This window comes from Siniperca chuatsi, linkage group LG21 (genome assembly GCF_020085105.1).
Source record: "Siniperca chuatsi isolate FFG_IHB_CAS linkage group LG21, ASM2008510v1, whole genome shotgun sequence".
NCBI lineage: Eukaryota > Metazoa > Chordata > Actinopteri > Centrarchiformes > Sinipercidae > Siniperca > Siniperca chuatsi.
In genome coordinates, this window is record NC_058062.1 from 14769342 (window position 1) to 14796298 (window position 26957).

At 38.8% G+C, this 26957-nt stretch overlaps 2 protein-coding genes across 10 annotated transcripts; both read right to left on the minus strand.

Moving 5' to 3' along the window:
- Window positions 1–7: 7 nt before the first annotated feature.
- Window positions 8–19500, minus strand: rhot1a (ras homolog family member T1a). 9 transcript variants are annotated; one of them, XM_044181012.1, is made up of 22 exons: window positions 19056–19499; window positions 16741–16799; window positions 16282–16363; window positions 16052–16095; window positions 15896–15949; window positions 15700–15752; window positions 14976–15084; window positions 13717–13818; window positions 12486–12584; window positions 12130–12238; window positions 11832–11952; window positions 9853–9937; window positions 9524–9669; window positions 9247–9347; window positions 8914–9044; window positions 8204–8287; window positions 7919–8041; window positions 7637–7839; window positions 6249–6371; window positions 5469–5475; window positions 2154–2278; window positions 8–1171 (listed from the first exon to the last, which is right to left on the minus strand). In XM_044181012.1, exons 1-22 carry the CDS (start codon window positions 19090–19092, stop codon window positions 1054–1056), a joined length of 2115 nt encoding a protein of 704 aa, XP_044036947.1. In that variant the 5' UTR covers window positions 19093–19499; the 3' UTR covers window positions 8–1053. The 9 variants fall into 9 exon arrangements, with proteins under 9 accessions (XP_044036947.1, XP_044036946.1, XP_044036938.1 ...); XM_044181011.1 differs by lacking the exon at window positions 5469–5475 and having other exon boundaries at window positions 2154–2311; window positions 6263–6371; window positions 19056–19500; XM_044181003.1 differs by lacking the exons at window positions 2154–2278; window positions 5469–5475 and adding an exon at window positions 5142–5228.
- A 496-nt stretch (window positions 19501–19996) lies between these two features.
- On the minus strand, window positions 19997–26267 carry adap2 (ArfGAP with dual PH domains 2). The gene is made up of 11 exons (XM_044181017.1): window positions 25969–26267; window positions 25381–25505; window positions 25158–25249; window positions 24770–24858; window positions 24382–24494; window positions 23413–23562; window positions 23223–23306; window positions 22917–22979; window positions 22472–22549; window positions 22132–22360; window positions 19997–20917 (listed from the first exon to the last, which is right to left on the minus strand). Exons 1-11 carry the CDS (start codon window positions 26054–26056, stop codon window positions 20889–20891), a joined length of 1140 nt encoding a protein of 379 aa, XP_044036952.1. The 5' UTR covers window positions 26057–26267; the 3' UTR covers window positions 19997–20888.
- Between the last annotated feature and the right edge of the window lie 690 nt (window positions 26268–26957).

Sequence of the window (26957 nt, forward strand, 5' to 3'; positions counted from 1 at the left end):
AGTGACATCAGTGGGTGTAAATGTAATTTATTAGAGATTTAAAACCATTTTATTTTCATTGTCACTATTAAATTAGCTGTCATTTCACCCAATTAACACGCATACATGGCTGCGCCAGATCATACAATTCTTTATTGTAAATGCTGGAAAAGAGAAGAATGAGAAGAAACACTTCAATAGTTTTATTAAGGTGGGATAGGTGCGCTGAATGGCTGTTAATAGCATAATCTTCATGGTGCCTCTAACTTCATAAAAATATAATGAGGGACAAAGCTCTATTTGAAAACCAGAAAATTAAAAACAGAAACAGAAGCCATGATATACCATGAAGACATCAATTCACATGTAAATCCCTCCATCTGTTTCATGCAGTGCACTCAAAACAGACAAGAAAACAAAGAAACAGGTTAATAAATTAAACACAAAATAAACAAGTGCATGGCATCCATGTCCTTTCTAGTGTTAGATGTAGCACTAACACCTCCGGGAGGTGTTGCTTCCGGCTTGTGATGCTGTCTATGGGTCCAATCCTAAAATTCTTGAGAAATACATACATAATATACTGCATATACACATCTATAAACAGATTCAAGATTCAAGTCCCTTTGTGGTGTTTCTGTATATGGCTGCCACTCTCTGGTCTCCAACCATCTAACTAATAATACTGACCTGAGGGAAAAAAAAAAAAAAAGACGACTGAATCCAGCAACTACTAGTTTCTGACCTGGACTAGACCAATAGCTCACAGAATGTCAGCATTTACAAATTGATGGAGAAGTGATATTTCAAAAGTAACCTGCCCCTTTCCCCATAACATTAACAAAAAACTAAACCACACTCGTTTTATTAATGCATATAAAATGTACCTATGAATTTGTTCATTTGTTTCTTGCCCGTGTTGCACTGTGGGAAGGGGATGATGTGGAGTTGGGGGCTGAGGCAATCGGCTTGGTTGGTTGGTCAGCCAGTCTTTTTTGAGTCTTTCAGGTAGGAGGGATGGGGCAGAGTCAACAGAGGGACCGGGGGAGGAAGTAGCTGTCTCATGCTGTCTGATCACCGCTGTTTGAGAAGTGCTCTGTACATGGCGAATCCCAGCACAGCACACACTGTGGCACCGACGCTCGCTCTTAGCCAGAAGGTGGAATTCTTCAGGTCCGCCTGAGCCATGTGCCTACAAGAGGAAGCAAGAGACAGAGAGCAGGTGAGGGGGAAAATTGCGGCAAGAAAAAGAGGGAGCTGCATCTATCATGATGAGCACTGAGGCTCAATTTTTTTCTCCATTGTTAAATGGGAGAAATGGATGAGTTGCCAAATGACAAAACAAAGTCATGTGCTCTCTCCAGTGGAAACTCCCCGAATTGGGACCAAAAATGATAAATATCAGCGCCCTGTGACACAAGCTTGAAACAGGAACACACGCTTTCTCTTGACATTTGGTTTAGTTTTGGTTTGGGGAACAGGACCAGTCAATAAATCAGTTTAAGTAGAAAAAAAGCAAAAGGTGTTGGACTATGAGAAGCAGCTGCTCTGATTCGCGCTGAGGCAGAAAACTAGAAAAAAACAAACAAACAACTAATGGATTATTAAAATTGGAAAAAGCACCTGCTCTACCAAACACAAATCCAGCTGATCTGGCAAGAAACACAAACACTGGGCAGCTATGCAGACTGCAATAAAAGCAAGCAATGAAAAGAGGCAATGAAGGAGACAGCAAAGTGTAAAAAAAATAAAAGGGAATCAAGAGCATCTTGGGCCTATGAATTAAATCCTTCCAGAGGTGCTAGAAGGCAGATTTTGTTACCTTTTGACAGAGCAAGGTTAGCTAGTCTTGGTGCTAAGCTTAACTAACCAGCTGCTTCATATTTAACGGACAGAAATGAGAGTGATACTGATCTTCTCCTCAAACTCTCCACCAGAAAGTGAATAAGCACATTTCCATAAATGTGGAACTATTCCTAGAAAGACTTTAGTAAGTATCTCTACATCGCTTCTGGACATAAATACAAACTTTGGCAATAGCTGTTAAAATAATGACCCGACAACATGTTGCTGAATAGGGGGTAGTTGAACTTATCCAACACATACTCGCCGGTCCATCCACATGTATAAAAATATAACATCCTTCTCTCTTTGGATGTGGTTTCTTCCTTTACCTTTCTGGGGGAATTAGCTGCTCAGTAGAGGCCTCCATAAAGATGCACCCCTCCACACTGGAGACGGCTGAAACCTGCTGCGTCAGGCTGAAATCCTCCACTGACAGCAGGTAGCCCCCCACAGCCTCCACCCAGCCCAGCAGCTTTCCACACACACACTAACACACACTCAGATACAGTAGGTAGAGCTGGGAGATACTTCAATATATTATTGACTAGGGCTGCAACTAACGACTATTTTCATTAGAGATTAATTAACTGCTGATTACTTTCTTGATTAATTATTTATTCATTTAGTCTAAAAATGTCAAGAAAAATCACAAGTTTCAGACTCCAAGGTCATGTCTTCAAATGTCTTATTTTGTCTGACCAACATCAAAGATATGAAGTTTATTATCATGGCAGACTATATGAAAACCAGTATATTCACATTTAAGAAGCTAAAACCAGAGAATTTTATGAATTTGTGTCTAAAAAATTACTTAAAAGATTAAACACTAGATATCATGTGGGATTTAATGGTCATAAAATTATAACAAAGCATAAATGTTGTTCTAGCCTTTTACATTAAATTGATCTGTCTGTTGAAATGATCTATGAATGCCTGTACTTGCTTTTGTACTACAGTGCTTTTTTTTTTTAAATCCTGAAATTTTATTTAATAGCCTTAAATAACCTTAAAGCTATATATCTCATTGGGATTTTGGTTGGATGAGATTCAGTTGATTCAGTTTCTTGGCCACATTACTAATTATTCTTCTGGGCAGATGAAATTTCACTAGTTTAGATTAAATATTTTTGTTTAAGTATCAATAGTTACACCAAAAATTCTGTAAGTTAGCGATGGAATATGAAGTAGAAACTCTGATTTCATCCATATCACTCAGCTCTACCCAGCCCGAAAAGTAGGGAATTTCAATCACCACCCAAACCCAGTGACTGCATACCTGGTCAAATGTCACCGCACACTTCAAACAATGACCAAAAAAGCTACACACACACACGGCAGCCAGACTGGAAATGTTGAGCCATTTCAAGAGTGAATCTCGTTATCACTGGGTAAAATAAATGTCAGTTTCTTTAGAAATATGATACATCTCCAATTTGTTTTCATTTAGTTTGTCAGGTGTTTTCTATGTTCTCTGCTGCCCTAACATATTTTATTTATTATTATAGATTGTATGGCAGTTGTTATAAACTTGATTTTTTGATTGCAAATTTGATAACAAATTAAAGTGCAAACAAATATAAAATCCCTAGACTCCTAATTTGTATTCCCTCTGCACTGGCTTCCATAAAAAAAAAAAAAAAAAGTTTCTCAAGTGGCCTGACACAATTTACTATTGTTGCTTGTAATTTGATTGTCCTAAGAAGTTATTTCAATATTGGCCACTATGTAAAATTAGTTGAATTACAATGTCATACCATGTAAAATTAAAACAACATAATCTGTCATAATATAGTAATAACCCAGTCAACCAACCCACTTTTCAGAAAACACGTTGGGCATTCAATGTGGTGTGTCGGGCCCTTGCACTGCCAAGGCTGGCCTTTTAAGAGTCATGCTATTAATAGTGGTAACAACTCCCAGATATTAAAAAAGGCATCAACACAAAGGGTTAGTGCTGGATGCAACACTAAAGTGTTTAGCTCTGTCTGGGTTCATGAAAGCCCAACCAGAAACCCTGCATTTTATGCCCTTGTTGGGCTAAAAAAAACAAAACAAAACAACAAAAAACCACACACACACACACACAATTCTTTGCCACCTTGAGCAAACACACAACCCACTTCTGCCCAATCCAACACCATAAACAGCCATTCAAACCCCATATTGTGGTTTAATAAACTTCCCTTATCTTATTCAAAACACCAAGCTCTCTTTAAAGTAGACATGGACAGATGAGAAACTTATTCCCAGCTGCCAGTAGATGGCAATATTTTGCTGTGGACAGAGACATGCTTTTGGTTACCCAGAGAGGTAGAGAACAGGTGAGCCATGCAACATTATAGCAGGCAGATTAGCAGAGCGTGAAAATGTGGAAGAGGAAGAGGAAGAGGGGCAGCCAAAAACATGTGTGTGAACACCTATAGAGTGGAAGGAAAAACACAAAGACAGGAAATACAAGATAGAAAAAACAGGATGAAATGACAGGGTGATTGGTACAATACAATCAATTCAAACATCAAAGAAACACATTTTGATTTTAAACATCAGCCAGTTAAATTTATGAAGTCTCAACCCACAGGAGAACAAGTGAACAGCAGTTTTTATTTTAGTATATGTACAGGAGGGATACAATTCAAGTAACACCTGTGCTTTTCAAAATGTGTGTCTCCTGTAGGTGTACACTTCAGGGTTAAGAATGGAAATGAAGACAAAGCAAGACTGAAAACATCATAGATAATCAAGGCACCAGCCTTCATCAATTGATAATTGATGAAGGCTGGTGCCATAGAAATTAATAGACAGGATTTCAGCACTTCTATGTGATTGAAAATAAACCACATATCCAACATGCAGACATGCGCAGACTTCAATGAGGTTTTCAGTTTGAATGAAGCACATACCAAAGAGAATGGTTGTGCTTCTCATTTTCTGTGCAAATCATATGCTTGTTAGTCAGGAATTACAGTTTGCATATCCACTGCAGGACAGGAGGGAGTAAACACAACTCTAAAGAAAAAAGTGTTTCGTAACTGGAGTTGATATTTTGTCAGCTTGATTAACTGGGTGAACAACATGGACATGGTGTACCATAGTTATTTCATAATATTATAACATTCTATAAAACAAGTTTTATTAAATGTACAAATATAAATATACTCCAGAGCTATCCAAAATGCAAAAAAAATATCTGTCCCTCTGAATGAAATGAAAATGTTTTTAATTCACAACATGTTTGTGTTATGTATAGGAGTTAAGTTTGCACTGCACAAGCAAATAGCATGCATTTTGCACACGGATTCCGACACACTGTCACCTGCCTGGCTAGCAGCCTGTGTGTTAGCTGGCACAGCATGGTCACACCCCGCTGTGTCAAACTGTACAGAGAGCGGGTGGGCTGGCTGGAGCTGGAGCGGAGACCAAGACACCTAACATGACTAATGGGTTTTAGGTACAAAGGAAGTGAATAAAATTTCAGCTCACTTTTGATTTGAGTGTAAAGCAACATGTGGCCGTATTCACAAAGTTTCTTATCTTACCACTAAGAGTCCTCCTAAGTGGCACTAAAGGTTCCTAACTAAGAATTTCCTCATAAGAGCTTTTCACAAAGCTGCTGAGAGTAACTTTTACTGATGGACTGAGGGAACTCCTAAGCTAAGAGAGGGGGCGGAACTGACCCCTGTTGCTATGGATGACATCATGTTTTAATCAGTGAAACTATGTCTACAGTGATTGGTTGACAGGTGATCAGTCTGTGTCAGTGAATGTGAAATAAAGTATTGATCAAAATATAGGAGCACAAGGAACAAATTGTATTAAATCATATTGAATTAAATTAAAATGTATATTATTTTTAATTAAATTAATTACATTAAAAAGCTAATTAATTTAATTAAACTTTGTTGTTGTATTTTGCCAAAACACTGAAGTGATGAGGCTCATTACCTGCAGCATTTGATTGATTGTGAGTAGGTCTTTGTGACTTAGGAGTCCTCTAGACTGCCTCCAACTTCTCTCAGACGTAGGAGCTACTTTTAAGGCTAAAATACTTTGAATAACTCTAAAACAGTTAATCCCTGCAGGTGACATCTATGCGGCAACATAGTGGCAACAGGAGAATTTCCCCGAAAGTATTCATCAAAGTATCAGATTATTTTTACATACTTCAACATCGCAAATGGAAAACTATACTATTTATTTAAACAACATATTTTGACGCAAGGCACTGCAGTGGATGTGCAGTGTAAACCTGACCACTGGCGAGCACTAAAGGAAAGCAGAGGAGCTTCCACCATCACCAGTGTTAGAGAGCTTGGGTGAAAAGGGAGCCTCTCTGTGACCCATCCTGGAGGTTCAACCCGAGGGTGGGAGACAGAGAGGAGGAATGAGTCTATGTTAAAACACTAGAGCTTATTCTACGTATGAACCTGTTGAAAACGACCCTGCGGAGTTGGGCCTTAATACTGCGCAGCAGCTCCAACTTGAGGAGGTTCTGACACAGGCAATAGGTGCACCTGTTGCAGGCACACATGCAGCGGAGACGGGCGTGGCTGCGGAAAGACACAAAAATGCGTGTATTCACCACTATACAAAGTCAACACGCACCAAACAACACACACAGAGGAGAAGGAGGCCACTGTTTAACCACTAGGCTAGATCAAAAAGGACCTGAGTGAAGAGAATACATACTTCTCTGAGCTGAAATCTGCACTGCTTCCATTTACCTTCACCTCCTCAACTCAAAGACAAAATAAACAAAAATATAGACAAGGAAACATCTACAATGAACTAATGAGTCTAAAGCTTAAAAGGAGAATAAACGCAATGAGATAAGGAGAGGAAAACAACAAAGAAAGGAAGGGAACAATAAAGACCTACTTATTTTAAACCTAAAAAGTTAGCCACCCTACCCCCAGGCTAACGCTGAACTAAGAGCCATGTTTCCATGGTAACAATCTGTGACACCTGCTGACCAGTGGCACCAAATGACCAAAAAAAAAGCAAAACATGGCTCATAATTAGCGATTTATTAAAAATGTTGTAGAGCGAGTAATGAGAAAGGAAAGCATTTTTAGATATTGCAGTAACCCCATGGAAATATACAGCAGCGAGGACATCGTCAGTCGTTTTCGCTTTGAAACTATCCTGGGCCTGCTCTGCTGGAGTGAAGGGAGCTGAGCGGTTTGACGTCGTTGCTCGGTCAGTCATATTTTTTTGTTTGAAAAACGTCTTCATAGCAAATGAGTCCAACCTAAGATAGTCAAGTAGACAGCTTTGTACAACAGATGAATTTAGACATCTATCTGAAGTGTGATTATTAGTTTAATCTGAGTCATAATGAAAGTCTCTTTGTGAAACTGGCCCCATTTATTCATATACATTAGACCAGTTGTACAGTACTGTATGTACAGTATATTATGAATTTATGTAGTCATGGTAATTGTAAAGCAATTTTTTTTCTTAGCTCAGTTTAGACTTTGACAAACTGTTGATATAATACATATAATGCATTAAAACTTTACATATTTAAAAGCACCTCAGGATGGAAAGCCAGTGCTGTGTTGACAGCTTAAACAAATATTTTCTGAATCGTCTATTCACAAACAAACAAGTTTACACATTACACAGCATATAGATGGCCTCTTATTAATTTTTCCATGCTGTAACCTTTGAATACTAAGGACAAAATGTCACAGTCTGATACAAATATCCAGGAGAGAGGTAGAACACACTGGATGGGCATGGTGGATAAGGTTGCAGACTCAGAGGTGTAAAGGGTTAACTAGATGTGACCACAGGGAGGTTTAATACTCACGGATACATGGCCATGGTGGTGAGTCTAGTGTAGATGTCTTTGCTGAGTGCGTCAGTCGTGTTGCATGTGAACGGCTGCGGTGGGTGGAGCTTGTGCTTACGGCAGAACTCCTGCGGTGAGAGGCTGTAGTGCTGCCGTACATCGTGCAGGTCCGACTTGGCGGCAATCACCACGCATGGCGTCTTACTGTCTATGAAGTATTGCTGCCAAACACAACCATTCAATGTTAGTAGTTCAGCCTCAGTGCATCTGATGAGAATTTTTCCATCTTATGAAACATACCTTGTACACTTTTGCGCAATATTCAAAAGAGCGTGGATTGTTGATGTCATACACCAGGCAGACCACATCACAGGCTAGGTCCGCCTCTGAGAGGAAGTCAAAATCTGGCATCACCTCATGGAGCTTATAGTGTGCAGACAAGAGAGGGGACAGAAAGACAGAGAGACAGAGTGTGAAGATGGAGGGATCAACGTTCTGTACTACGAGTACTACCACTTAAAGTGTAATACACCCAGATTATGTAAAGGTAACCCAAAGAGCAGACGAGAAGTAAATGGTTCTTACCAGCAGGTACTTCTCCTGACCATAAACATAGGTCGTACTAATGGCATAGAAGGACTTGTGGTCTTCTCTAATCCGCCGCTGTCGCTGTGGTGGATAATAAACAAGGTCAATAACATACACCCATCAAGACTTCTGACATGTTTATAAGCTGGTCAGCTTCGACTCTGACTTGTTTCATCTTTGCTCCAACTCTTGAAATTGACTAAATTACATGCAGTTTAACAAAGTGCTCACATCAACAGTTTGTCGTCTTTGGTCTACTCCATGGTGGATCAAGTTTGATTTGTTGCATCTTGTTTGTTTTAGTTTGGGCTGCCCAGTTACAAGCAAAACAGACAGAGTGACAAAAGGAGTTTTCCCCCCCACATGTCCAACAATAAATGCATGAGGTTTCTACATGAAAAACAAATCATCTTACTTTTCTTACATCTACACACAAACATTTTCACCAAGTTTGGTACAAACAGATGATTTGGTTGCACCTTTTGCACATTCCAAACATACAGCCAATGATTCATTATCTTTTGAATTTACATGTCATGTAATTATACTATTTTGAAAAGTTCACTTGAGATGTGATATAAATGTAAAATGTTGTCTCCATGGAAGTAATTCCTCTGAAACTGGGTGCGTGTCCAGCAAGACAAACTGCTAAAAATACCGGTATAAAAGGGAGTTTGAAAGGATTTGCAGCCATGATTTCCACAGACCTGCAGGTTCTTGCCCAGAAAAGCTTGGAGGAAGCCACTCTTCCCGCTGCCACGGGCCCCCAAGACGTTGCAGCGGAAGACACTGCGCTGGGTCTGTTTCTTCTGCAGATCGATGCTCTTGTTACGTGTCACTGAAAGAATAGGCATATTTTTCCTAAGCAACAACATACATCAACAATGGCCACATGAAGTAATGTTCATGCATTTCTTTTTAACAAACGGTTCTTTTATTCTGAACTGAAATGCGTCTATTACTATATACTATATGTTTTTGTTACTTGTCAATCTACACACAGTGCTGCTAGGCAGTTAAACTGAATTACATTCCCTTACCTGTAATGGCAGCAGCCTGGGACTCCTGTTCATAGATGATCGAGTAGCCCAGGTAACCTAAGTACTCCAAACTACGCTGTACATCTAGATATGTTGTTAACCTAAAACAGAAAACACATAAATCATGAGTGATTTACATGAGCATGTTTTTTTTAAATGATCTGTGTATGTAAATGATGTATGTCCTACAGTAGTGTGAATGTATTCATGTTGTAAAAAAACTAAAATATGTGTGTGCGCACGTGTGTGTATATTAATAGATATGTTCCACACTCACGTCCACTGGGAGAGGTATCCCTGGTATGTGATCCATCCCTGGTCGTTAGTGCAAACCGTGTTGTTGACATCCGGACCCCAGGGCATGTAAGGAAACACTTCAAACAGGTCTTTCACCTCCTCTGGCGAGAGCGCACAATCTCTGTCCTAGATCATGCCAAGCGAACATACGTTGACACACAAATTTGGACATAAAAAACATTTGCAGATACAGAGCACAAAAGTGGTCATCCTTAAAAATATAAACTGTACTTATAAATAAAAATAATAAAGCTGTTTTTTTTTTGTTTTGTTTTGTTTTTTTAATCTTCAACATTTCTAACCACTCACTTTGTCGTGTTTGTCAAAGACGCTCTGGAGGAAGAGGTAAGCGTTGTGGTTAAGCTCTGTGGTGCAGTCTGGGGGGATCTTTATCCTGCAGTACAGGGACGGACAGAGACAATCATTTAACAGAAAGCTCTGGAGCATTGACTGAGTCACACATTTCTGATGCTGCCTTCACATGCATGAATCACTTCAAGTCATAAAGATAACCGGACCAATTCAGTAGGGACAAGGAAATGATATGCCAACTGTCAGCCGTGATCATCCTTTCAAAAGAGGAACAAGACATCAATGTCTATGACTATGAATGGTAACAAAGATGCTTTTATCTATATGCTAAACAAAAATGTGACAACTTTTATCACTTTTGACCACTACCTCATCCACAAAGATTTGAGCACTAAGTAGTAGTATTTCTAATAAAAATCTAGCTTTGTAGATTGCACCTTTACATACATTTCACATGACGACTACAATTATGTTACCCTTACTAATGCATTTTCTTTGGCCAGGAGCCTTGAACAAGCAGGCATGAAAAGATTTGTAACATTTTTAAAACTGCAATAATTAAAATTAATCGGCAACTATTTTCAAGCAAAAATGCCTTTCTGGTTCCAACTTCTCAAATGTGAGGATTCGATTATTTTCTTTGTCGTATGATAGTAAACTGCATAACTTGTTGTTTAAATCAAACACGCAATTTGTATACATTTCCTTGGGCTGCATATTTCACAAATTTTCTTTTATAGACAAAACAGTTGAGCGATTAATCGAGAAAATAACCTGCAAATTATTTGACAAAGTAAATAATCATCGGAAGCAGCCCTAAACATATAATCAAAAAAGGTGTTAGTGATGTACTTGTAATCAATGCAGTAGGATCATCAAAGAGGACATCCTGCTGATTCAGCAAGGTAAAAGTTCTGTTCAAACATCTACCTCTTTCCTGTCTCCACTGTACCTTCAAAATAAAACAACTAGAATTACCCGACTGCAGTTGTATGCCTCCGCCAACCAGTCAAGCTGCAGTTTACATCCATGTCTGTCCAGACTCAATATAATATGTAGTGTATACTTGGAAGGAAATGAAAAAATAAAAAATAATAAAAAAAAAGGTATAAAGTGTATTTTTTGGCTGAATGCAAGTTATCACTATATTGATGATACTGATTAATGTTCATAGATGTATTGGTTAAACAGGTACATGTACTTGATTACTATGTAAAGATAGCTTCTTATAGTATAGCTACACCAAATATGGTGCTTTTGTTTTCTCCTGGCATTTTTAGATGTAAAACCTCTCTATGAGCTGTAGGTGAAACTCACAGGATCACGATTGGCTAGGTGCCAGTGCCAGTCAACATGTTTGTGACATCTGAAATCGCTCAATTCATTCTTAAATTATGGCTAAAAACCTATTTTAAAGTCACAATGACCTTTGAATCAAAAGTGTCACCTATTCAGTGTCCGACCAACTGTGAAATATGGTCACAATCTCCCCTTCTGTTCCTGAGTTATGGTGTTGAATAATGGCCAAAAAAGTGAAAATGACCTTTGACCTTTTGGGTAAGAAATCTCATCACTTCATTGTTGTATCCCATTAAACATCTGTGTGAAATTTTGTCATAATTACGGCATCAATTCTTGAGTTATGGCCAAAAACGTGTTTGTCAAGGTCATTTTGAGGTCACAGTGACCTTTGAGTCAAAAGTGTCACCAAGTCTTTGTCCAACCAACTGTGAAATATGGTCGTCAATTCTTGAGTTACGTGTTTTGTGCGGTCAAAGTAACCTTGACCTTTGACAACCAAATTCTAATCAGTTCATCCTTGAGTCCAAGTGGACGTTTGTGTTAAATCTGAAGAAATTCCTTCCTGGCGTTCCTGAGATATCGTTTTCACAAGAATGGGACGGACAGACAACCCGAAAGCATAATGCACGGCTTTCGTCATAAATGCCACAAATAACCTTTGAGTCTGAACTTACAAGGGGAACAGGTATTCCTGTGTGAGCTCCAGGTCATCGTCATAACCAAACCTCCTAAGCACAGTCCAGGTGGTCTCGTGTCGACCTCGCTGTATGAAGAGGGTGTGCAGGAACAGGAAGCCTGCAATTAAGAGTCAAGGACAGGAGAATGAATGGGGTCAGCAGTCAGCAGTTGTCATAAGAGGGGACTAAAAAGACAAGCAGAAAAGGAGGACTGTTGAGGGGATATGACGTAATGAAGAGGAGGTGGAAGGAAAGAGGAGGAATGTGAAAACAAGAAAACAGGAGAGTGTCTGACCTTTGAGTGAGAGTCCGTTGTCCTTGACTCCATCTGTCATGTTCCTCCTGACCACATTCTTTACATCCTCTAAAGCCTGAGGTGCCAGTGGTGTATTGAAACATGTTCTCTATAGACATACACAACAAGCTATATTTTGATGTTTGCCATGAGAAAGTTTTCTCTGGTTTGTTTCATGTTTAAAACCAGTCTAGTCGTTTTCCTCTTATGTTCTACTACACAGCTTCATGAGGACAGACACTAATTAGGTTCTCCAAGTTGTGCAAGTGATGAACACTTTCACAATTTCTTACACAAACTCTTATGTGGTCATGAAAATTATGTTGACAGTGACACTATTAAGTGGAAAACATTACCTGGAAGAAGTTGAGCTCATTGTCATTAAGGATGCCGTCGTTGTCCAGGTCGGACACTTTAAAGATTCTAGTTAAAGACCTAATGCAGGATGGCTTTAACTGTAATACAGAAGAAACAATCGTTTAGGTGGTTACATGTACTTTTACATGTACTTATATAAGGCAGAAAGATTTAAATCAACAGTAATCATTGTGGCAGCTAACTTTAGGGATGCACAATCCAACTCAGGATATCTGCCATACTGCATACAAAACTGATACTAGTGCTCTTTTTTCCCCCAAATATAAAATCTGTATACCTCATGAAGTGGAATCATTTTTTATGTAAGGTAATGAAGCCAGGGGTTTCTGTGAGTTAAGCAGAGTAGTAGGCTCATATTATTAGGTTTACATAATCAATTTCCTTCTTTCTTTTGGCTGCCTGGTAGTGGGTGGGGCTTATCAATTACATCAGAGACCCAGGTGTACTAGGTGCTCATGTGTAGCAGCGTTGAATGTCGACTTTGTTGAGCTACTGCTGGACTGAGAGAGAGCCTCCACCTTTTTGTTTTTTGCTGAGAACTGTTAAGCCGACTACCTCCAAATTTGTTTCCTTTTTGAACCAACCATAAACAAAACTTGGAACAAGAACATCTTTGACAAATGCCGTTTCTGCTAAGTCTCAAACAACCTTCAATTTCTTTCCTTTAGTCATTGGTATTTTCTTTCACACACATGCACCCACTTTTTGTTAAGAGAGTGATTGTAGCCTAGACACTAATCAAGAACCGATTCCCAGTCATTCTTGTAACACTGTGGCACTAAATACAGTGTATAAGTCGGCAGCCTGTCATGTTTGAATGAATGTGACCGATAGCAGGAAAACTGAATTTTATAATTACATTGACACTACAATGTATTTAACAGCGTATTGGAGCATCTTAGCTAACTTCAAGTATGACCATTTTACAATTGGTGTGATCCTAGCTGTCATACATTTATAGTCCTGCAAAAAAGGCCTCTCTCACAGCAGACCTTTTGACTTGTCACAGCAGGAAAAGCACAGGTGTAACTGATACAGAACAGAGCCATCATTGATGTTAAGTGTCCCAGGAAGCAAAGCAGCATGCACAATTCCAGGGCCCTGAAACCTGGACACCAAAATGGAATGCAGCCATCATTAACGTTCTTAATAACACCTGTGCTTTTCCTACTAAGACAAGTCAAACTGTATCTACTGTATACACCTCACCTCCTTCTCCTCTGGGCAGTACAGGGGTCCCGTCGGATGGAGAACAGCCTTCTGGGCGTAGTAGAACAGCTCAGAGATGTTCTTCAGGTTTTTAGCAGAGCACTGAGGCAAAAGAGGGGACATGTTTGTGTGAATGCCCTGAGCAAGAGCAACTATGGAGCCAAATTATCAGGAAACTCATCTACACAGACTTGAATAGTTTATTATTTTAAATTTATTTTACCTTTACTTCAACAACTTCCCAAAAAACACAATTTAACAGTGTCAATAGAGGGTCAATGATCAAAAACAGTTCATAAAAAGTTCATAAAAAACAGTGGTTACAAGTTACTATGCAGATTTTACTATTAAGAGCATTTAAAATACAATACATTGTTATACAGAAATTAAACCATCCAACATAAAAGGAGTAAAATTAGCTCTAAAATGCAACTTACCTGTGACTGCATCAATGATAATAATCCAATAATATAATATATAATATAATGTAACACTGAAAGAGCCCATTTTTGGCTGCAGTACATTTACTTTTAAACATTTTTCCATCGCTTACATACTTTTACTTAAGTAAGATTTTGAATGCAGGACTCTTATCTGTAACAGAGTATTTCTAAATTACTGCTACTTTTACTTAAGTAACAGATCTTAATACTTATTTCACCACTGATAAAGAAAGACACAATAAACCAGAAATGTTAAGTAACGGTGGGCCTGGTCGAACACTGAGCCTGCAGTAAAACATTGGTTTGCATGTCTTTCATACTGTACGAGTCCAACTCTCACCAGCTGTGTGACTGCCCCCCCAACTGTATCCACTCTGTATGTGCCTCCTCTCACGTCCTCCTCATCTACCTCTTGTAAATAATATACCTGAGGAGGGCATGACTGAGCCGTCTCGTGCGACAGAGGGAAATTTGTATTATACAGTAATGCAGACAGAGGCCAGCTTCCTCCATTACAGCCAAGCCTCTCAACATGCTCAGAGTCCATCAGTCAGCAGGTCTTGGCCTTGGAGTGCGGGGTTCAGTAATATAAATCTATTAATCAGACTCAGTCAGAGTGTAAGTGGAGTCAGGAGCTGGACTGCAGCCCAAGAGCAGCTGGGGGGCAATGTGTCACTGCTAGTATTGGATTTTCAGTCAGCCTTTCATATTTCCTTTGCCAATTCATTGCTCTTCATCAAAGTGGGACCTCCAAACAGCCCTGCCTCAATAGATCCAAAAGGTTTATATACACACGGGTGTATATGGCTCTCTTACCTCTACACAGGTCTCGATATCCTGGTATTGATTCATGATTGGCAGGATGGTCTCCATGCTGCTGTGTTCCACCAGGTCCGACTTGTTCCCCACAAGGATCAATGGTACCCTGCAATAAAGAAATTCATTACCACATTACAGAGCTGCAACAATCAGTCAGTCGACAGAAAAACTATTTTGACTGATAGATTCATCGTTTAAGCCATTTTTTAAGCAAAGAAAAAATCCTCTGGTTTGCCGCCTCTCCAATGTAAGGAATTTGCTGGTTTTCTACAACCTTAGAACCTACAACCTTATGTTCTCATAATACCACAGATTAGCTTTAATCACCTTGATGTTATCTGTAAACACAATTTCATCTTAATGCAGCATACAAAACTAACTAATTTAGATTCATTCATGTGGATTACAACAATTATCCAAAGCAAAAACAGGACGAATGTCTATATGTCATACAGTGTGGCATGCAGTTTAGTAAGTACTTACCAATGTATAAACCTCTTTTGAAATCATTCAATGAGCTTAAACTCATCCCCGGTTCCCACTACTCTGATTTTACATCCTAACAAATCATAGCGACATTTAAAACTAATTGCTAAGGCTGATCCCACAGGCTTAAAACAACCCAGAATAATATCAGCACTTGTTCCAGTGACCAAAATCTACAGTGATCTACAGGGAAGACAGACACAAACACACATCTTTTAAAGTGTCATGAACACACCTGCTATCCTTGTCCGTCCTGTCATTTATGAGGGGAATCCAGTGGCTTGTCACCTAGGCAAACATTCATTACAAATGCAAATTAATTTTCTCAAATTAAGATGATAAGTATATGCAGCGTCCTGTTTCAAAGTCCAGATGTACTGCTGTTATGTATTTGATTAACTTTGCTGAGCACAGAGAGAAACAATGCTCACCTTTTCAATGGACTTCTTGTTGTTGACTGAGTAAACTATGCAGATAACATTTGCCTGTAAAGACAAATAGCAATATTAACTAGTGATGTGCACAGGAAATACATGGTGTACAGACATTACAAAACTAGATAAGAGTAAGAATTAAGTCAAACCAACCTTTGATATTTCTTGGTACAGCTGCTCGTCTGACTGTTCAGCCTCTAAAAAGGTGTCAAAAAGACACATCAGTACGGCATCAAGCCTTACTGTTACCAAATCAATCTATTCCTATTAATTTGGGGTAGGTATCATTAAGTATTGGACTGGACTTTATATAGCCAATACCAGTCATTTAAAAAATGCCTTGTACAGTCAAGATATCAATCTTGCAGACCGTGTGTGTTTACCTGAGTAGTCCACAATGTGTGTGGGCACCCTCTCTGGAGTGACATCAGCTGGGATGGTGATCTCCTCAGCTCGGAGAGGAACCTGGAAGACAGAGGACAATGACTCAAACTTCTCACAACAACATTCACACACTGATAGCAAAACTGCTCATCAAAGTAACTAATCACTCACACACCAAGGGCACAGCCCTTGGGAGCAATTTGGGGTTCAGTGTCTTGCCAAGGACACTTCGACATGTGGGCTGTGGGAAGCCGGGATCGAATCGCCGACCTTCCGATTGTTGGACGACCCGCTCTACCACTAAGCCACAGTCGCCCAATCCAAACAACAGTCAACAAAACAGTCAACAAAATCTACAGTATTAACTGCCCAACCTCAATATATATGATCAAGATGACTTAACAGCTACCAAGATGATTTCTACCATATCAATCATCTGATTGGCTGTTGATACATACCTCATCAGGAAACTCCTCACTGACCAGAGACATTATCAGTGATGTCTTCCCCACCTTGGCTGTTTGGGCAACGGAAAAAACATTTTTTATTACAATCTGACATCACACACGTCTTTTACTGACAATGGTCCATTAACATGTGACCCCTCTACCATTTTCATTGAGTGGTCTGGGAAATGTATTAAGTGACAGGACACAGATAAGAGCAGCTGAAGACTGTTAAGAGCTGCAGCCAAGTGCCACGGTTCTCAAACGAGCACTCACTAAATTCCAGCACAGCACTAAGCCCCAATACAGGGTGGAGAAATATGGTCTGAAATTAAGCCTCTGATATATAGATTGGCCAAAGAACTTCACTGTTATTCAAGAATGACTTATATACAAATCTTATATATAATTGTTACATATTAATACCTGTATTTTAATAATAATATCGCTACAGTTACACATCTGGCTTTCTTTTCTTGCATTGGGAAATGCAAAACTCCAACTATAAAGGGAAATCTATAAGTGAATACCCAACGTTTACTTAGTACTAGTGATGGGCCACCACATCAAAATATATGACATAAACTAAATATGTCTTTCTTATATAATACACATTATGATTTTAAAACATTCCCTCTCGAACTGCAAAGAAGAAGCTTCTATCTACACTAAAACAAAGGCTAGAAAAACACAGGCACAAAAAGAACACCCAAAACAACAACAACCCATCCACCACTGCTACAATATATCACCATATATTTTAACAGATAAATGTTTTAACAAGATAAATTTAAGATAAATTTTAACAGCCATAACTTGCAAGGCCTTTTTTTTTTTAACGGGAGGATTGTTTGCTGTAGGGTTGAAACAGTTAGTTGATTATTCGATTAGTCTATCAACACAAGCGTAATACCCAATTATTTCGATAATAAATTAATTGCTTAAGTCATTTATCAAGCAGAAATGCCTAAGATTAGCTGTTCCCACCTTATAAAATGTTAGGATTTTCTGCTTCTCTCTGTTTTATATTATTGTAAATTGAATATATTTGAGTTTTGGGCTGTTGGTGAGACAAAACCTGCAGTACCTCTGGTCCCTTAGTGTCTTGACAGGTTATCTGCATAACCCTGAACTTAACAACACTGAAGTAGGCACGTAGCATTTTGGCTGCACCTCTCTCAGGAACAGTCAGTACCAACTTGCCTAATGTGGCAATGTAGGCCGTCCTGCATAGCCAAAACTGAAATATAAATAGTACAGAGAACACACTTGCTTTAAAGAGAGCAAACAGACCAGGTGTAACACAGTTAATATAAGGGAGGATGGATCTGTTAGCTTAATTCTGCCCTCACTCCAGGGTCCTGGAAAAGGTCAAGATCTTGTAATCACAAACTATTTACCCTTAACTCTGCCTAATATACAGTACATCTCTGTGCCGACTAGAGCTGAAATGAGCAATCAATTAACAGGAAATTTATCAGCAGCTATTTTAATAAATCAAATAATCGTTTAAGTCATTATCAATCAAAAATACCAAATATTCTCCAATGTGATAGCAAACTGATTATTTTGGGGGTTTGGACCTTAGGTTGGACAAAACATGCGATTCAAAAGGCGTCATCTAAGGTTTTAGGAAATTGTTATTTATTTATTTTTTTTACATTTTAAAGACCAAACAACTATCGAGAAAACATTCGACATATTAATCGTTATTAAAAATAATTTGCTTCAACTCTAGTTCCAATAATACTTTTATTTTACACTGCATAATAAAATTAACTTCGCAATGATCTTTTTTCACTAGTCTAAATACAGTTTCCAGTTTATATGAGGTATTCTGGTACAATCCAAGTCCAATACAACGAGCCTGCAATAAATACCACCTTCATAATGCATATCATATTTAGAACCATTTTGAATAATATTTTACACCTGGGGGACAAGTTATGTTGTACAGTTTGTGGCAGCCTCGTCCTCAGATCATGTCTGGTTATGACAAGTGTATGGAGGATCAAGACATGACAGTACATGGAAACACTCGTGAGCCAGCTATCATGCAGCATGTGATACTTAATTGGCTATTAGCAGCAGACAGAAACCACAGCCATAGATATTTATTCTAATCATACACTTTGGCTAATTTATAGTCACTGTGTATGATTCCTATACACCGTGGAATAACCAGCCCTCACAGCACATGTACTCCCACTGCTTGGTATTTGTTAGATTCACTGAGAGCATCTGCTAGCTGTAGCTCCCTCACTAGCATTTAAGCTAGCTAATTATGCATTTGACTGCTTCGGAATTAAAAGACACTTGCTACTTACGTTCCCCTACGAGTAGTATCCTCACGTCCTTCCTCATGTTTTAGCTTGCTTCCCTCTACAGAAAGGACGGTCTTTATTGTTTCATGTAGTCCTTTGGATGCCGTCCTCCTCCAGCAGTTCACCTCACGTCAGGCCTGCGCAGTCAAGTCCTGCCGCTGTCAAACTCTCGGCGCCTTTGTAGGACAAAACGGACGGACAGTTTTCGGTGTTCCTCCGTGTTTTCTACGCGTTTCCTCTCAACTTGCGACTCATCAGCTCAGCAGAAATGCAATTTAAAAGGTAGTTTGTGCCACATTTCTCTGTAATTTTATATTAATCACAGTCGTTTCGGCGCTTGCATAGCATTTCGCAGTGGATGTTTCACGGGCATGCCCGACCTCCAGCACCCGGCAACTACAGCAAGCCGTACAGGACAAACTTCATCTAAAATTTTAAAAACGCGTTATGCTGCTCTCTGGTGCCAAAGAGAGGAACATTTATTTTACGACTGCTCCCCGGTTAACGATCAAAACGGTTACTGTTAACAAAAACTTAACATTAAACTTTTTTTTAAACAAAAGATTCAGAATACGATGATTCTTATCTGTGACATTAGTGGAGGGTAATACACTTAAAAACGTAATTAACTTTTAGTATTCTTGCCATGTGTTATTCTTCGGTTTTATGGATAACACATTGTTTTGTTACATGATATTTATAGCTTGTTTGATTTCATTTTATATTTTCTGTCTTTACAGATTGGATTGAACTTGTTTTGACTGTTTGACTTGTTTGTGTTTGTTTTGTTTTGTTTTCTTCTTTTTGTATCTATTTGGACCAGGGTGTTGTGTTTATGACAAAATTAAATCTAATCTAATCAAATCATGTTTTGGAAACATGAGGGATGATTACTATACCTTAAAAATATAAAATTTTAGATGAAAAAGAAAAAACAAAACACATTGAGGTGTTTGGAGGCTTTTTTTAAAGTGACTATACAGTACACCAGCATAAGTAGCACTCTTACGTATGTACGCATGTACATACGTAAGAGCTGTTACATTTATGTTAATAATAATAATAATAATAAACTCATATCCATCATGGTTGCACCAAAGTTATAGGCCACATTACAGTAACGTAATCATGATTGATCAAGTTTCATTTGCAGTAAAATTCAGAAGTGTTGCCGAAGTCATGTATGCTAAAAATGCCATTTACAAATGCTGTTTGTGTGTACATGGAAAACACTGTTGTCACAGCTGTAAAAAGGGCAAAAAAAGTTGGAATTATATGAAAGTTTTATCCAACATGTACTTAACATGTAACCTATGAATTAAGCCACACGTGGGTTTTTTTAAGTAATTTATTTTTGGGGGGGCATAGTGTCGTGAAACATGTTCACTACCAAATGTAAAATTATATGCTTATTCATTAGGAAATTTAAAATATAAAAAATGTAAAAACATCATAAATATGGCATGATGATATGCAGTGACTGTAACCTATCTTCTATTACAATATAACAGTGTTGATCTAGTGATGGCGTATGTTTGGTCATAAGAGTGGATTTTACATAATTTACTTTCTGAAGTCTGAGACTGAGTATCAGATTCAGTGTCAGTTAAAGAGAGTGGATGGAAGTCTTTAATCCACGCTGTGGCACAGTCAGAGTCATGGTTGAAGATGCTTTACTACAACACAAAAATGAGAGTCAGTACTGGGAGCAACGTGGTGAACAGTCAGTACTGATACAGGTCACTGTTCATCTGTTGAGCTGCTGTAGTTCAGTCACTTGTGTTTTCAAACGCTGCTGTCTTCTCCCCATCACCCTGTTGACACACCTCTCATAGTTCATCTTTTATACCTGATGTTGGCTTCAACTGGAATAACAAACAAGAGTATTAGAGTGGGGTCATACAGATGTATAATGCAATGGTTGAGTATGACAACTTTCTGTGGTGCTGTGTACAGGTTTGTGCAAGCATGACACATAAGCAGCTGCTCTGGACTAACTTTTCAGAGAAGAACCCAGATAACTCAGTCACCTTTCTTTTCTTTTTTTTAAATTAGGCACACTAGTGGCATGACGCGATGGTAATGTCGATCTGTCGGCTGGTCAGTCTTCCACATTAGTCCAAACTGAAATACCCCGCTCTACCACCTGAGCCACAGCCGGCCCTTCCTCTAGCACCACCATCAGGTCAAAATTTTAATTTGTCCGGTACTTTGGTGTATGACCAAATACTTACTTACTACTAACTAATGACAAATGTTAGCATGGTAAACATGGTAAACATCATACCTGCTTAACATCATTATGTTAGCATTGTCATTGTGAGCATGTTAGCATGCGGACGCGACTGTAGACTCTTAGTGTTGTTAGAACAGGTTCCAGAAATATAAAACTGTGTGATGACACAGGATGCAGTTTCTTCCTCCTCAGACTTAAGGTGCAAACATCCTCAGTAACAGGAAGAGCGATAATTTAAGTGTGTTAGGAGGATTACGTTATTCTGTTTGCCACATATCTGAAGTAAATAAGGAGGTTTATTTATTGAAAACAAAGTTGGACAACAATATGTATGAGACAGCTCTGCTTGTGCTGGAAGAAGATTTGATTTATTGTTTAATTCCATAATACTTATATATAAGTATTATGGATACTACTAAGTAAGTGTATATAGACTTAATGTGTCTTTCCAGGGAAAACTTGGAAAAAAACCCTGACATTGTGATTTGTGATATTGGGCTATTTAAACAAAATTTACTTGACTTGACTTTGTGTCTCTCCAGGTGGCTGTTTAATATTGTCATGGTGTGTGATGTGGCTAAAGTTGAGACGCGTTCAACTTGGAACACAAAAGGATATAATGTAGAAAATAAGATGTTTTATGGGTGGAGATTTTCCATCACTCCTTGGCTAATAACATCCTCTCATACTCTACAGGACAAACCCAAAAATCCATCAAGTTAAAGCTTTCACATGACAGGAATGACTAATATGTTCTTGTGTGTGTGAATATTAGAGAGAATAAACCGTATCTGTGCACTGTACATTGTTGACATGTTTGCAGTATTTTCTAGCCTTGCTTACTGGTATAATCCTGCGGTGCCATGGGCCTGTACAGGACCTTTCTGAGGGCGTCCAGCCACTCTCTCTGCTCCCTCTCCTGCTCACACATGAAGACAAAGTGTCGGTCGGGCGTGTCCACCGAAATGCCACACTTCCACTTGTTCCCCCGAGCATGCTTTGGGACACACTCCCTCACAGAGTAGCCGTTGCTCTCCGTGCCAATGAAAATGACCCCTAACTCTTCTGCATCCTACATTCACAATAATGAAAACGCATAAACATTCAAACATAATGGTGCTTGACAAACATCATTACAGCAATGCACAGCATTGGGTTAGAATGGAAAGAGGTTTGTCCTCACCAGCGGGCCTTTGAAGTAGAACAACTTCCTGTTTTGAGAGTCCAAAATAAACCACCTCTTTTTGAATGGCTCCCTTTGCTGTTAAAAAACACATTTAAATGTAAAAAAAATTACATGAAAAATTATAGATATATACATTTGAACATTTTCTGCCTGAGCTCCATTTCCCCAACTGCTTCTATCATACAAATCAGTTCTCACAAAAAAAATGCCATTCAAGTGTGTTTGTGTTATGTATGAGGAACAGAAACACACTCTCAAATGCACTTCTACTGTCACAAACAACTCTAACTCTACTGGTGAAGACTGTGCCTTGACTGCCTTTCTCAATGCATGCGTAAGTCAAAGTAGCAGTTCTGACAAAATAAATAATAAATTAATGAATAAATCTCATGTAAGAACACATATCTGTATATGTTTAACTTTTTGTTCTTTAATAACTTACCAATGGCCCTGTCTTTTCCATGTATCCCTCTTTGAGGTAGTTTCTTGTTATCTTTGGTATCAGCTGACAAAGAGACGTAAAGGTTAAGCTTTAAAAGCTTTAAAACGAAAAGAGGCAAGTGTCTGTAGTGTGTATTGCTGTTGACTCTGCTGAAAGTGAAAGTTCACTGCATTAGCTGTGAATAAAGTGCTATTTTTCTTTTAGTGTTTAGATTTTAAAGTGCATCAACATCCAGGAGTAACTGAAAAGTGACTATGACCAAACATTTTGTCCGTTAATGTGGTTTTGATAAGGTTTGATACGTACTTCTTCATTGCTTCCAGTCGGGTACGCTGTCTTCAGGTACGCATAGCGAGCAGCACGAATGGCGTTGTACCACGTGACTATTTCCTAGAGTAGAAGAAGAGACCCTGAGCTTCTCCACAGCCCCAAAGCTACTGTATGACAATCAGTATAAGATCTGATATTTATAGTTTGGATGATCATGTAGTCCCACCTCAGGACTCTCGTGATAAACATAAAGATTCCTGGTGTGATCGTTGTCTTGGTAGGTGAGCTGCATCCCATGAGGATGACCAATCTTCTCTGGTTGAAAGGTGACGTTTAGGTCCTTGATGGCGATTACAGCTTTAGGGCCTTTGGACTCCTAGATCACAAATATATAGATGTACACTTCAGAGTTGGTAGAAAGGATACAACAACTGGATTTAATTAGCATGCTGCTGTGTGTACACTCAGTTTTTTGCCATACTAGCAGCACAGCTCTAGGGATGGCAATGCCGGTCAGTCGGTCCACCACTTTGTTCTAGACTGAAATAACTCAAAAACTAGTGGATGGATTGTAATGAAATTTGGTACAGACATTCATGGCCCCCTGAGGATGAATTGTGATCCTCTGACCTTTCCTCTAACACCATCACCAGGTCAAAATTTAAATGTGTCCAAAACTTTGGTGTATGACATTTCCATCAGCCTCAGCTGTACTTTGTTTTTAGTGCTTATTTGCAAATGTTAGCATGCTAACACGCTAAACTAAGATGGCGAACATGGTAAACATCATACCTGCTAAAAAAATCAACATGCTGGCATTGTCATTGTGAGCATGCTGACGTTAGCATTTAGCTCAAAGCACCCCTGTGCCTCTTGGAGCCGCTAGCATGGCAGAAGATTTTTAGTCTTGTTTTTCTTTTCTTTTTTCAGTTTTTATCTTAACTGAATAACTGACATTTTAATTTACTGTTTTAATGAGACGATAAAGTTAAAAAGCTAGTTAAAACTGCTGTAAGTTACAGCAGAAAGAGATCAAATTAAATCAATACAAATGCCTTTACATCACACACATAAGAAATATTAATATCAACTCCACATCTTGATGTATTGAGGAATTAGATTTATTTTCAAAAAATCATTGTTCAGTTATGTCGTACAGTGCAGTTCAACTGTGTCAGAGCTGCAGGGAACTCACATTTTCCTTGTTGTAGTAAGTCAGGGTAAATTCTCTCTCTGACAGTACAAACTTCCTCTTCAGAAACTGGCTGTTCTCTTTCCCTTTCTTCCACAGCATCCCTTCATAGAAACCTGGATTCAATTAGAGAAATCCACTGAGTCACAGGTGCTTCAATACACTCAGGTCTTACTCAAAATAAATATGTTTCAGTTACACAGCCAAACGTTTTGCAAAGAGAATCTGGCTATCACTTCCTGGCTGTTAAGTTATGCAAAGAACAGGTTTTTCTTGCACAATTCTGCAAGTGTATGAGGAACCACATTGTTCATGTTAGTTTTAAACCAACAAACTGATAAAGATGTATGTTCTACAGTATACGTGTGGTAGAAAACAGTGAAAACATCACCTGTGGTGTATGAAAGTGGTGGGTACTTGGTTTCTCCTGTGAATTCCATCCTTTCATATTTAGCCCGAATCCACTGATCTCTTAAGACACTGCGGTTCAAGGGCAAACATAAAAATATTCTTAGACAGCAAAACAATTGTACAGCAGCTAGTCAACATAAGCTACAGTATCACAACAAGAACATGATTCGTTAAGCTTTGATCTAGCAGCAGAAATTCATCCATATTTCACTTCTACAGTCAGTAGTTGCACTTCTTTCTATTTTTTGTGGTACTGCCCTGTCAGCAGTCTGTGGTTGCTTATAAACACATAACCAGATTCGTGAAGACATCAACCAGTCACAAAGAATGCTTTCTGAAGAATATCAACATCCTAGAAAAATACTTACACACAGTCATTTTCTTGAGGCTGATAGTAATACACTGGAACAGCTTTCTCATACAAAGCTCGGGCGCTGGCGTTGCCATTGGATTTCATGAACTTCTCGGGCCCAAAAAAGACATACATAAAGATTACACATGGACACAGCCAACTCGTCGTTTCACCTGAAGAACTAATATGTTATCATAGCAATAGTAACAGAGGTGGGGACATGATAAAGCAGTCCATACCTCCACCAGCTCATCCTCCCAGAAGTCCAGTTTTATAGATTTGACTCGGCTGGACAGACTGCGATGGATGCCAGAGCAGGTCAGACACACAAACACACCCAGCTTGTAGGATGCCCAGTCTGGATCTGAGGTGTGCAGAAGAGGTGGGAGTCAAATGCAACACTTTGTTCTCCCACTCTATGTGCCTTGTACAATGTACTGCTATGCTGGAATATTACAAAGTCCCAGGTTTTGTGTGTCTTTGAATAAACAAAAATTAATTTAGGAATATGCACCATGAGAGCAGGCTACAGCATCACATTAAACTACATTTTAACACAGAGACGTTCTTCCAGACCTCATGATGAGGTGACAATTACAATTAATCGTAGCCTACTAGCTGATATTACACATTATATGATGAGGGCATACAACATACAACATTATAGTTAATCAAACTAGCCTACCACAACAGTGAACATGGTAAACAGTGAACGCATTCTGATAAAATATTTGAAATAAGCGGAAAATAAAAATCCATGTGAATGTAGGTTTACCACATAAACTGAACAGTGATCACCAGTGAACCGACTTTGACACATTGCTTACCGGGCGCGCTGCAGTCCGCGCACCGACTGTTTACCGGCTGCTTCAACAGTTCCAGTAAGATCTTCTTGTTTCGCTCACTGTTTGCCATTTCGGTAAAAAGTCGGGGTCTCCTCTCACACGATGATTAATCCCGCTGTCGAAACTAAACATTGTGGTCACATACTTTCACTCGTGGGGAAATGCAACCGACAAAACTGCCATATGAAAACTGGAACTTGCAACAGATAAGTTTTGGATGTCACAACACGAAGTATACGTCCCTGCTCTGGAGCGCGTCCAGCTGCACTGTCGGAAACAATGACTGCTTTTGTCACTGGGGGTTGTACTTTTTAACCACTGGTGGAATGTAACTAAGTACATTTACTCAAGTACTGTACTTAAGTGCAATTTAAAGGTATTTGTACTTTACTTGAGTATTTACATTTTAATGCTACTTTGTACACTACACTTTTCCACTACATTTTGGAGTGAAATACTGTACTTTTTACTCCTCTACAGTTATTTGACATTACTCTGTAGATTCAGATTAATACAAAATATAAATCAACTAATAAAATCTGATATATTATTACAGATTAAGGTACCCAGCAGGATATAAAATACTTAAATTAGCCCCATCTTTACCACCTGCAACATTAGTGATGCTTACACATTAATGCATCACTAATTATAATCCAGTGATATATTATTCTGAAATGGTCCATTCTGCATAATGTGTACTTTTAGTTTTGGTACTTTAAGCATAGTTTAATGCTAATACTTATGTACTTTTACTTAAGTAAGATTTTGAATGCAGGACTTTTACTTCCAAGAGTATTTTTACACTGTGGTATTGCTACTTTCACTTAGGAAAATATCTGAGTACTTCCTCCACCACTGTTTTTAACAATCTACCTCTGCAGTGCTCCTCATTTTCAAATATAAACGCTGATGAGGCATTCATTCATGCCTTTGAAGACAAACTCACCTGACACCAGTCTACCTGCTGT